The sequence below is a fragment of the Lampetra planeri genome, chromosome 14, assembly GCF_965212315.1.
Source record: "Lampetra planeri chromosome 14, kcLamPlan1.2.h2, whole genome shotgun sequence".
NCBI classification, from domain to species: Eukaryota; Metazoa; Chordata; class Hyperoartia; order Petromyzontiformes; family Petromyzontidae; genus Lampetra; species Lampetra planeri.
In genome coordinates this window covers 11,785,075-11,798,518 of record NC_136120.1, presented here as the reverse complement: position 1 = coordinate 11,798,518, position 13,444 = coordinate 11,785,075, and the positions used below count along the sequence as shown (strand labels likewise).

The following is a 13,444-nucleotide window of genomic DNA, read 5'->3' as shown; positions in this document are numbered from 1 at the left end:
CGTGTCACCCGCAAACATCTGCACGTGTTGCACCAGCCTTACTGGGTGCCGCACTTATATGAAACAACAATGGGCACATATAACCCCTGTCTTGTGCAGATGTAAGTATTGCAGTGCTGTGCTTGGCTTTCGGTTAATTCTGGTACCAATTTTGTACCACAATTTTGCATCATGTTGTCATGTTCCTGGCTCAGAGCCAGTCTTCGGCACACTGGCAGTGGATGAATATGCTTAACAAGGCGATAAAGCAATTATTCTGCAACAAGTACTCTGTTGAAAAAATATATACTCGTCCACAAGTGGTCCACATTATTTTGGATAATGGGTATGATTGCCCAATAGAATGAGAAATATGGAGGAATGGGCAGATGTGGGAGGCGGATTTCTCCTTGCAAAAAATCTTATGGAGACATTTTCAGCACATTGGACACCACCTCTTTGCAACTGCCTCCGAACAGTACTCAAATATAGAAAGGGATTAATAATTAAGTTTTTGACTTCAGAAAAATTGCAGGAAGAATAAATGTGAAGCCGAATATTGGTTTTGATCACTGTGGGCTGTCGTAGTCACGTGACCACTCGTGGATGGGTGTGAAGAGGAGGGCAGGGCACGGGATGGGAGCTGCGATGGTAACAACTCCACTGCAAGCACATGGTGTGTGAGAAACCAAGACATGAGTGAGAGGAATAAAGAGACAGAAGAGAGATAAGATGGACACAGACAGAGAAAGTCAGGGATACAGGGAGAGAGACAGAGGCACAGGGAAAACCGAAAGATTGACAGATGGTGACAGAAATGGAGATAGCTATCGAAACAATAAAGACACAGGCAAAGGGAGAGATGGAGGGAGACACAGAGACTTATCAGTTTATTGAAAACTTTTTATATTAGTTGGCCATATTTTTTTTTCCACAGTAAACCAAAATAAGGTGTTCGGTATTCGGCATATTTGTAAAATTTTATATTTGGTGCACCCCTAGTCAATATGTATTCAATGAATGAGGAAAAAACGTTCACTGAGGATTAATGTCATCTAGGGATGTCGTCAGATAATCTGTGATCTTTTAGAACTGGGAATATGTTAGTCTTATTATCTGGCCCACACAGCTTTCATTCCATCACTGTGCTGGTCGCTCATAATGTTGCTTTGGCAATTTGTTAACAAAAATAATTATCGGTGTAATACACGAGACTAATTACCTAACCGTGGTGCACATAAGAATGTCGTTGCTTTTACACAAGAGTATCAATGTGGAGCGCTCACGAGGTTGTTTTTGTTGAATTATAAATAATAACTTCTATTGATTCAAGCGGGAACGGTGTGCGTAAGATGCATGTGGCTGTCGGGATCTAACACAAGTACCGTATAGGGCAGAGGCTGTGCAGTCAATTCAGAGGTAACGTTCGAGATTATAATCCTTGTCAAAGTGTCAATTATGCAAATTGTCTTGGACATGCGGATACCTCTGTGCTAACCGCGCTGCAACCCTCTAATGGCTTTTGATTTTTAAAACTGCCCCCTTATCTCACCTGAATGTCTCGTCCTCCCAATAGAAACAAGCAGTCGTGGCGTGTAACTAAAGGTCCTCCCACGGCCAAGGGGAAATAAACGCAATTGCTTAGGATTCTTTGTTTTTTCCCCAGCGAATGTTGAATATTAATAGCGCAAGGGCAATGCGACGACACGTGGCTGTTGGGTAAATTGGAAAACCGTGGCATGGGAGTATACTCCCAGAGCGGGGGGGGGGGGCAGGGGGGGGTCCCAGAATATTGTTGCCTTGACAAAACCCGAACACTCTCGATGCAATGTGTGCTGGCTTTATAGGTGAGCATTATCCGAGGTGAGAATTGCCCGTACCACAGCTGGCACTCCAGTGTCACAACTGATTGGAATAAAATAGGGTCCTCGTGCTGATTTGAAATAGCACTTCACTGAGATGCAGAAGGGTGCCAGACAAAAGGGAGGTGCTATTGTTTGCTTGAGGGTGAGATTAAACTGTGATTAATGAGCGCTCGCACGCCAACCCACAGGGATATTTTAACCCCTTTTTAAAATGTTTATTTGATATACATTTTTACGTTTTTATTGACGTGCTTTATTTACACCAGGTGATTGTGCATTCAGGGTCTTCGTCTCTTGCGGGGCAGCCCGTAGTTATTTAGGGATGTTATTAAAAATAACTAATTTGAGATTTGGCCTTTGACACCATCATAAAATTCCCTGCTCATGCAAATGATGAGCGTTCTTCCCCATTGTAATTTGTATGTAAACGTCTCTCCAGAAACCACATTATTCTACTCAAGTGCCTTTTACATATGATGTCTTATAATTTGGCATATCATCAGTGATATCAATAGCCATTGTCTTTCCCCTGCTGAATGAAGGCTTCCAAATGTCATTGCCATCCCTCGCAGTCCATGGAATGTCAAAATCCATCTCACTCCTGCACATGAACCGATCGCATCTCTCTGTGTCCTCTGTTTGCCCTCTTGCGTCCGTTATCTCCTTTTCTCTGGCCGTCATTTAATCACCAGTTTCATCCATCGGTTGCCATCTGTTCTAGCAATGTCCACTGCCAAAGCCCGCTTACTTTCCTGCAAAATAATTTGGAATGATGTTGCATAAATTCCATGTTGAAATGTTGAGGTGTCAATAGGTGCTGTTTATGACTCCCCAAAATAATGAAATGTGCGAACCAAATTCCACCACCATGGATCGGTAGCACAGTGGTTCACGCTCCACGCCCTGATCCCGTTGTCCCTAGTTTAATTCCAGGCCATGGCTAATATTCACAGCGAGTGATATCAGAACTGGTCCTGGGTCCCAGTCCTTCACCAACCCGCACTAACCAGTGTGAAGTATGGTCAAAACACCCTCATGACTGACACAGCATATGGCGGTATTCATCCAGCAATGGATTGACAGAAGGCTGTACGTTATTGATAGCATACATTCAAAATTACACACTGCAATAACGTGCATTAATATTTCATGCAGACTGCTGCACGCATGTTACATTTTATTGCAGAAGTCTGTGCGTTTGTTTTGTGGGAAACTCAACACAGTGAGTTTTTCCACATGTGCGACACTTTCATAAAATGAGAAAGTGGGAAAGACTAAAAGGCATTGCATAATTGATATATATTCATATATAATTCACGTTGAAGGATTGTGAATTCTTTGAATTGTATGAAATGCATTCCATAAGAGCTTGGTTTAAAAAATCACCGTTGCCTGCTGTTTTCTTACTTCTACTGAAGTTTACGTATCGGTCTTCCCCCCCACCCCCTGTGTGGGATTAATTGTACGTGCAACAGGAATCGACTGTGAAAGAAAACCGATCATTACTATGAATAGATGAGGCTGCATAGACGGATGAGAGTTTCGGGTTGAAATGCCACCGAATCGATCCCTCCGCCCCCTGTGCCCCACTAACTGAACCTGGGTGTTTCTCTAGTTTCCTGTTAAATCATTAGCACCGCATTGCTGGTGTGGGGCTTCGGATGCTCACGTTAGCATCACGCTGCTGAAAAAGTTGCCACTACGTTTTTCAGAACGAGACGGTGCATTAACTGCCTCCGCGAGTTTTTTGTCCAGGTACTCTGGTTTCCTCCCACATGAAGCCAAACACTCATGAATGGAATTTTCCAAACATTCCAAAGTAGCAATACCCTCCTGCAAAGGAATATTCACATGTGTAAATAAAGATCTTTATTGTTACGATAGAAAATATTATTTAATTAGTTTCGCTGATTGTCCTCCTGCAAAGGACATTCAAAGCTGTCAAGCCTTTATCGATTTCATTTCTGGCCGTGTGCTCAACCGCTCGGATATAACCAGAATGCCTTTATGCTCTCATGCAGGTTGGTGGCAAGAGTTGGAGTCCCAGAGGTGATTAAAAAAAAGCATTACGATTAACTTGACACCACACAGCCCTAATCTACGGTGAACTTGTCTCCGTTCCAGCGAGGAAGAGGAGGAGGAGGAGGAGCCGGAGCTGCCAGATCACGACTACGACGTTCCACAGCAGCACGTGTACAAGCGCGGCTGGAGCAAGACGCGATGGACCAGAGAAGAGGTAGTCGTCCTACGAGTCTTGTCTCGCTCGAACCTCCTAGCTGGAGCCTTGCCCAGGGCATCTAAATGAAAGGCTTTCTCGCTCACTTAGGGGGGTTGTAACGATGCATCATTTCGTCGATTCAATGTCGGTTTGTTAGGTTCACAATGCGTGCGGCAAATTGGGCGAGTGAGAAATAGGTGTTGTTAGATTCACATCATCAGCAGCAGCCATGGTCAATGCATTGCTGGATGAAGGCCTCGCTAAGCTGTCGCGTCTGTCCACGAGCTGATTTTATTGTGATCGTCTTCTCGCTGGACATCCTCTTCTTCATTCACATGGTTGTGTAATGGTTTCATGTGGCCCCCTGCAGCCATTTGTGGCCATTACATTCGCCACAATGGAAAAAGTTTCCATTGAATTGTGACCCATGACCATTCATCAAACCGCCAGTGTGGGGTTACACCCCAATTAATCAATATCTGGCATGCCTTTTTTTATTTACGTTTACCTATTGCATAGTGCTAAGCCTACAAAGACACGCACCAATTGAATATAGTCCTTGTTGCGTTGCATTCTAAGTTGGGAAGCGCACACAGCATTGACGAGCATTTGGGAAAATACTTGGAAACACACATTGGCTTCATTGAATCACTTGACAATGTTCTTTTGATAGAATGTATTCTATCATCTCTCCACATATGCCAGCAGAGTGAACTTCACAATTCACAAATTCCACTTATTCCTCTCCCACTGAACAAAACCTTACTCTGGACAATGAGCTTTTATGGGTTATCAATTTCTTTCAAGGTCAGCTCAATTTCATGTTTTGAAATGACGTTTGGTTATTACTGGGTTCCTTGAAGATGAAACACACCCCACCATACTCAAAATATGTTTGCCACATTTTACTTTCTAAATTCAACAAACAATTCCATGGTTTCATATTCTTGGTTCTTTCGGTAAAGTCACGTAGAAGGGAAATAATAAAATAAGATTTGTTTAAAATATTATTTTATTATTTCAATTGAATGGTTATTATTTGCATACTATTGCTTTGCATCAGGCCACAAACAAAGTCCAACAAGGTGGTGTTAAATTCAAACAGTTGAAAATGATGTAAAGCTTGTTATGTGCTGCCCTGCCAAATTACAGGAAGCAACTAAATTTTCAAACCGACAAACTATTTAGGTTTTCGTGGTTGACAAAAGTAAATTTCTCCACATGAAACAATAATTGTTTGAAATTTCGTGCTAATTTCCAGCTCTATATTGACGAAGCCCTGTTTGAATATTGGAAGATTCCCATTTGTTCCTTGCTCTACGCCGCTGTGCCCAGATTTGACACAGCGGAGGGGCCTGTGGTTTCACCGGTTGATTGATCCTGTGCAGATGCTGATCGGTAGCGATACCTTTCAGGACGAGAGGCTGAAACAGTTGGCGGAGCGATTCGGAACGGACGACTGGAAATTTCTCGCAAGCTACATGACTGTAAGTTGAATATGCACGATGTACCCTTTAATAAAGATCTCCCCCTCTAACCTTTAACAGGCTGTTTGGGTAAGTGCTGTTAGCGTACACCGATGAAGGCCAACAAAACACAAGCACCACGCCTGGCCTCCTTTGTCTCCCCAGGGCTGATATTTACACACCGAACCGAATGCTCATTTGAAATTGAGTTGACCTTGTGGAGGCCCAGAAGTGGTTCAGATATGTTACCAACGTCAACTGTGAGCGGGAATCGATCTCGGGTTGCTGGGTTCATAGAGCAGTTTGCTAATTACGATGCTACTGCTCCCCACACACACACCAGGACCCCAAAATGAATGAGTGAATTCGCATGGCTAGTCAAGGCACATCAAACGTAGTTTGAGAGAGCTGTAACATGTTTTTCTTTTCTTGCCATAGTATGTATTACAGAGGTATATTAACTAAATATTTGGCTGCAGTAACATTGTCAAATAAAACACAAGGGACTTTACTGTCAGTGGCGTACAAGAACAGTACTGTCATTATAATCACTGGCTTTTAACCAAAACATTGAAACAAATAATATAAGCTGCTTTTTCCCATTCTTAATCTTGCTAAGATACATTTTGCTATGTTATCCTATCCTCTGGATTATAAGACACATTTTTTTCTATGTAGTCTATCGCCAAAGTTTGGGGTCGGGGGGGATTTGATTATAATCAGGTATGTATGTGTGAGATTAGTATAACTTTATTGCAACCAAGCACAAGTTTTGGGTGTGACATCCATTCCAGAGCATCTTACGCTCCTTAGAATATGGTATAGGGTAGTATTAATAGTGATGGCAGTAAGGTGTTTTCAATCTCTAATTTACAACCTCGTGTTCCTGTCTGGTATGTTTGTATGTTAAACCACTTTCGCACCGTACGTACCCAACTTCGCTAATCGGACAGCCCTCATGTCAGTTGACTGCTGGATGAGGGACGCCCCACATCATGTTGGTCATAGAAGTTGTTTTGACCAGATTTCACCTTCCTGGTCAGTGCATGTTGGTGAAGAGCGAGGAGCATAGATGCGGGAACATAGAAAATATGGATGATGAAAATCGATCTACTACAATGACCTCTGCTTCCAACTACCGAGGCTGTAACCATATCACCTGGAATGTACTCGATCTTGTGCGATCACTAAAGCGAAGCAAAATTGAGTCTGGATGGAGCTCAGATGGGTGACCACCAATCATAGCAGGTGTTACAGACTGCTAGGGCTATGTATCATGCAATAAAATGCAATATAACACACAGTGTATATGTGTATCAAATGCAAATGCCACTGTGGTTTTCAGAAAAGAAAGAAAAAACCCCACTGGCTCGTGTGTGTACATGCGGTCTCATTCTCTGCAGAATCGAAGTGATGCTCAGTGTATCCACCGCTGGCAAAAGGTCCTGAACCCGGCTCTGGTGAAGGGCCCGTGGACTAAGGAGGAGGATCAGAAGGTATAAGATGTTGCGACTTCACCAGCAAGCAGTTCAGCAAAATGGAGAAAAATAAAGGCTCCGTCGGAAAGCATGTCAGCCTACCCTGTATGCTTTCATAATTTCAAGTTAAATTCTCGGCTCGATGCGCAGTGCTTGTCGTGGTAGATTAATTGGACAAGGTAATGGGATGGCTCTTACTTCTATACTTTCCAGCCCTTTGTAATTCACTGGTGGATGAAAGCCTCCCCGCATTCTCAGTCATGGGAAGTGTGCTAATCATTGTTGGTTGTTAAAGGAAGCTGGCCCAGGGCTAGTTCTTATATCACTCGCCATTCATGTTAGTTGTGGTCAGGAATCAAACTAAGGTTGCCAGGTTCATCGCGCATTGCCTTGACTACTGTGCCACTTGCCCCACCCAATGCGTACTTGGTACAGTGTGTAAACTGCAGCACTGAGGAGGTGCTCACTAACGGTGCAGTCATGTCTTGATTCGCCGGGATGGTGTTGTGGAGTAGGGGTGGCCGATAAAAAAATATAATTGCCAATGAAAACATTTAAATTGCGCCATGAAAAAATATTTGTTGCTTACCTAAGTATAATAGTACCAAAGACATATAATTCATTGCTCTTTTTATTGCTTCTTAAAGTCAGAGGTTTACTTGCCAACATGTTTGAACATGTGGGCACTGTAACTGATCTTGGACGCGTATGGAGCAGCTAATAGTGCAATGAGCGTGGGCCTAGGTGGTGGGAATGAGCACGGTTAATTCTCAACTCAGATATTTTGATCGAGGCGTTGGCGAAACCACCACTACCCGATTTGTGTGTCATGCTGGCCTTCATAGTGTGCTCGCTAACAGCGCTTGTACCAACAGCCACGGTGGTGAGATGTTAAGTAACACGCCTAGTATACAGGAGGTCGTGGATTCGTTCCCGAACCAGACGTCTGAATATTTGGAGTTTGTATGTTCTCCCTGTGGACGTGTGGTTTTTTCCTCCAGTTTTTCCCTCCACATTTAAAATCAACATGCGTTTAGATTATTTGGCTCCTATACATTTCCACATGATAAGCCACTTGTCTGAGCTATCATTTGTGGCCAAGTCGCTTTTGAAAAAGAGCTATATAGCTCAGTGGGCCTTCCCTGGTAAAATAAAAATAGTGTTCGTGTTATAGTGTTAGCCCTGTGGGCTAGATGGTGAACCTTTGTATGTGTGTGTTCGCGCAGGTCATCGAGCTGGTCATGAAGTACGGTCCCAAGCGCTGGTCACTCATCGCCAAGCAGCTCAAGGGTCGCATCGGCAAGCAGTGTCGCGAGCGCTGGCACAACCACCTCAATCCCGCGGTGAAGAAGTCGTCGTGGACCGAGGAGGAGGACCGCATCATCCATGAGGCACACAAGCAACTGGGAAACCGCTGGGCCGAGATCGCCAAGCTGCTGGCCGGGAGGTGAGAGCGACGTGGGTGAGGGCCGTGACGACGGTCGGGCAGGGGTTTGCTCTACGGTGTGTGTTCGGTTCATGCGTTTTGCACAACACGCTATGAGCTTGTTTAGAAACCATGGGACGTGTGGCGTAACGCCGGGCATCACGGCGAGCAACACAGAGGAGTAACAACAAAACACTCCAGAGAAGCTATCCAGCACAACGGTGAAAACCTACGCAGTAGCACAAGGTTCTTCAACTGCCTAACCGTGGTGAGAGAGTGGCCTGTGAAAGTTCTTGGAGTGACCCGCTAAAGGATATGTCTTGATGGGACGTAAAGAGATGCACATGAGTTAGATGAAAGAGAGCCAAACAAGAGATGGAGATGAGAGAGCTGTAGACAGGAGATGGTTTCCTTAAACCCCACAGCCACTGGCGGAGCCTAAATTGCAACAATGGTGCAAAAATAATTGATTTTTTAACTTCCATCATGATCCTGAATCGTGTAAATTCATTGCATTGTGAAGGTGGTAAATCATTACATGGCATACAATAAAATGCGAGAAATTACCAGATAAAACATTTGACAAGCTGTGCACAGGGACAAGTTCACATTTTGAAGTATGACCCAAGAACATTGTCTTGGCATGTTTCCCCAATTATGGCAATGGAGGTAAATATCAGCATAAATCAGACGAGAAACAAACATGCTTCAAGATGAATTTGTCGCATAGCATACAAAGTGTAGTATGCACAATGGTAGAGGTCGGGGTGCATTGTTTTGTTATCCAGTGCCCATCGTAGAGAGATGTCCATTTGCATTGCGTCGAGGTAGCATTGCTTCGTAAGTGGCCTCGCGGGATTAATTAACATTAAAATTCGGCCAGCAAAGTAAACGAACCGTGCCCAAAGGGTTTGCATCCATCAAGGGGGTCCAGCCTATTAGGTGACTGATTGCCATTCCTCCCAACCCATGTATTGGCCACCTGAAATGTGCATTATAGAAATGCAGCCTATTTTATATATATAAAGGTGGCATTTCATTAATCTTTGGAAGAGTATCATTCGCAATATATTTTTAAAATTATCGCTTTGGAATAGTTTTGTCATTTTTCAAAGTGATATTTTCATACATTGTTTAAAATAACTTAAGGTGCTGATTGGCACTTATTGCAATTACCGAAAAACATTCGTACTTTCATTCGTACTTCCGTCTGAAACGGTTTCACATTTTGACAATTCTGAAAACCCATAAACTAATGATGATGAATCTCACTGCACTGCTTATGAGTATAATTTCCCTGATTTGTATAATTTCGTGAGTTTGGAAATGCATAATAAAAAAAACTATCGTTTTTCAGCGTACCAGCATGAATAACACGTGTGCTTTAAAATGTGAGCCAGTGGGTGTGCATGCACATGCTAAACTTGTTCTTCCTTTTGTATGTGCATTAGTCTGGCTTACCAGCTTGTGATAACATACAATCTGTAACTCCTGCCTGCTGCTCTGATCTTTGTTTACTACGTCGCAGCTATCACGGGCACCAATAGTTGCCTATTTATCATTGTGTGAGAAACGGTTGATTTCAGCCTGGCGTGCCCCACTCTTACCCTCAGAACCGACAACGCCATTAAGAATCACTGGAACTCCACACTGAAGCGCAAAGTGGAGCAGGAGGGCTACCTGCAGGATCATCCGTGGACTCTGTGCCCTGACACCAAGTTTCAGTCCGACGCCTTCCCGGTCCTTGCACCGGACAGCCCCAGCTGCGATGAGCAGGATGTACGCACACATTCGCGTTGGGTTACACGCACGCAAAGACAAACGCCCCGACCCTATTTCCGTGTAGCCTACACAGGCTGTTCGGCGGCAAGTGCTGTTAACGAGCGCCTTATGAAGACAGGCATGGTGCACGAATAGGTAATGTGGCTTAGCACCAGGCCCGTTTTGCCTGTCTTAACCGGTACTGATGCTTTGACATTGTACCGTGTACTTATTTAAGGCTGAGTCGACTTCGGAGTGCGCCAGGACCAGCTAAAATCTTTGCCACACATTTGCTGGGAGTGGGAATACAGCTCAGGTCACGCAGTTCGCTAACTGCTACACTACCACTTCCCTATACTTACATGTATACAAATAGACATACACACACACATACATGTGCGGGCGTCACTTTTTTTGTACAGGCCGGTAGGCCGATTTTGAAAAATAAAGTGTTGGAGTAGCGAACACACATTGGGGATTTGAAGCTTTCGTGACTGCAATGATTCATATTCTCAGGTTTTTTCGGTAAAGTCACGTAGGTAAAACATTAAAAGTAATGAAAGTAAAATAAAACAAAATAAAAATAAAATTCACGACGTTTCGGAGGCAACACAAGTCTCCGTCATCAGGTGGGACCGTCACAGCCAGATTAGCTGCATCAAGTGAAGCAATGATTCAAAATGTAATCCCTTATAAGCAAGTTGAAGGGGGGGAGGAGAGGGGGGGGGAGTTCATCAGAATGTGGTAGCCAATGAATGGAACGTATCGGGAGGGAGGGGGGTGGGAGGGGGAGGGAGCCAACAAAACATTTGGCGACGGCTTGGACGCGGCTGCTGCGCACGCCAACACAATGGGCAGAAAGGGGGGAGGGGAGGTCTGATACACATGATAGAACAAAGGAACGAAAATGCCCATGTTTATACCAATGCAGGCTGAAAAATGAAGAGAGTACTGTTAAAAATAACTGGGGATGTTAACACTCGGTGAAGTAAATTAAAATAGTGCCTGTCAGATAAGATGGTCCAAAAAGTGTAATTAAGTCTTTTTTGCGTGGTTAATAACATCTTTCCAGTGATTACTGAGTTTGTACCCATCATCACGGTTGAAATTATGTCTGTGTTTGTATATTTGTATATTTGTATACAAACACAGACATAATTTCAACCGTGATGATGGGTACAAACTCAGTAATCACTGGAAAGATGTTATTAACCACGCAAAAAAGACTTAATTACACTTTTTGGACCATCTTATCTGACAGGCACTATTTTAATTTACTTCACCGAGTGTTAACATCCCCAGTTATTTTTAACAGTACTCTCTTCATTTTTCAGCCTGCATTGGTATAAACATGGGCATTTTCGTTCCTTTGTTCTATCATGTGTATCAGACCTCCCCTCCCCCCTTTCTGCCCATTGTGTTGGCGTGCGCAGCAGCCGCGTCCAAGCCGTCGCCAAATGTTTTGTTGGCTCCCTCTCCCTCCCACCCCCCTTCCTCCCGATACGTTCCATTCATTGGCTACCACATTCTGATGAACTCCCCCCCCCTCTCCTCCCCCCCTTCAACTTGCTTATAAGGGATTACATTTTGAATCATTGCTTCACTTGATGCAGCTAATCTGGCTGTGACGGTCCCACCTGATGACGGAGACTTGTGTTGCCTCCGAAACGTCGTGAATTTTATTTTTATTTTTGTTTTATTTTACTTTCATTACTTTTAATGTTTTACCTACGTGACTTTACCGAAAAAACCTGAGAATATGACACATTGGGGAGCTTGGTGCAAATCAGAGCAATATATGAAAATAGGGTTTGACTTAAGCATGTGTAACTTGCTGACCTGCCACTACTGGACATAGCTTATCGGATTCCTCTTCCAGTCTAAATAAAACACTCTGATTCTGAGTACACCGGCTAAAATCAAATCAAGAAGAGCTGTGGTTTGTGTGCTTGGTTTTTGTGCAAACAATCTACCTGCTTTTAAAGATAATGCCTGCATGCAGCATTCACAGGCCCCCCCCCCCCCCCTTATTAAGATGCCAAAGTGCATTAATGAAAGGGCTATTGTAGTTCAATGGATGTAATTCACATGTGGTTATCTTGCACCTTTGAGACCAAGCTGTAAATGATGTTCTATCTGAGCTTTGCATAAAATTTTTAACATTTGAATTCATTAAGAATTTTAATGAAAATTGGAACGGTGATTGGCAGCGTTAAAATAATTACCGATATTTTCCTCTTGGAGACCTTTTGTCTTTTTAAATCCTTTATATTAAGTTCGCTTGCTTGCTTGCTTGCGTACTTGCTTGCTTGCTTACGACCGTGCAAATCTTTTGGTCGTTTTTTAACCCACTTCCCGTGATCCAATCGAGCTGACATTTTCCACACAGACTCGTTGTGCGAGACAATTAATGTTCGTGAAAAAGAATTCCCAAAATTTTACACTTTTTAGGCAAAACATTTTTATTTTACATATATTCAAATAGAACTCATTCATGGCTTTGGCTGAACGTCACAGTGTAAGAGCCCAGAGCGTAACCCCTCCACAGGCCGTGGCGGAGTAGCGCAGTTGGTAGCGCCCTCGCTTCCCATGCCAAAGGTCGCGGGATCGATCCTCGCGTCCTCCACAGGCGAATATATTTTTAAATCCTTTATATTAAGTTCGCTGCCACGCATATAAAGGATTTATAGTGAAAAACTTTGTTTTTACGGGTTATACTTATTGTCGCTCACTCACTCTGCATCCCTCTCTCTCCCCCTTTGTTTTGCTTCTCTGTAGTCTGGATGTGCAATCAACCCGGAGATGAGCACTAGGTTAAAATCGATTAAGGTAAGACAAACAGTTGTAACAAAAAGTTTTAATGGTGCATTGCTTATTTTGTTGTTGAAATGGATACCTAACTCCGAAAACATTGCCAACCACTATATAGCACGACTAAGCATTTCGATGCAGTGGTTTATTTATGATGCTTGTATCTACCCGATTGATCTTGAGGGTTTGGACAGGCATTTAAAAATTACACAATTTCTGCCGAATCTCTTGCGCGGGCAGAATTTAATTTGTAGAAAGTTCCCATCACTTTTAAATATAGTGGTTGTGGGTCATTTATGAGCATGACTTAAGCGCTTAAATGAATTCCAATATCACGAGTCGTTAATAGGGGTTGTATCGATTCACACTCGGGCGATTTGATGTATTGTTGCAATTTAAAATCACGATTTTACTCAAAGAAAAAAATATTTAATTACATC

At 43.3% G+C, this 13,444-nt stretch overlaps 1 protein-coding gene across 3 annotated transcripts in view; it reads left to right on the top strand.

The window, feature by feature from the left end:
- LOC144722378 (myb-related protein A-like) overlaps positions 1–13,444 on the top strand; it is a 33,108-nt gene that overhangs the window by 7,259 nt on the left and 12,405 nt on the right. For 2 of the 3 annotated variants that reach the window (XM_078600595.1, XM_078600593.1), the window contains exons 3-8: positions 3,969–4,080; positions 5,451–5,549; positions 6,932–7,024; positions 8,233–8,453; positions 10,046–10,211; positions 12,972–13,022. In XM_078600595.1, coding sequence (XP_078456721.1) covers positions 3,969–4,080; positions 5,451–5,549; positions 6,932–7,024; positions 8,233–8,453; positions 10,046–10,211; positions 12,972–13,022 — 742 coding nt within the window. The remainder of the gene's footprint in view (positions 1–3,968; positions 4,081–5,450; positions 5,550–6,931; positions 7,025–8,232; positions 8,454–10,045; positions 10,212–12,971; positions 13,023–13,444) is intronic. The other variant, XM_078600594.1, reaches the window with a different exon arrangement.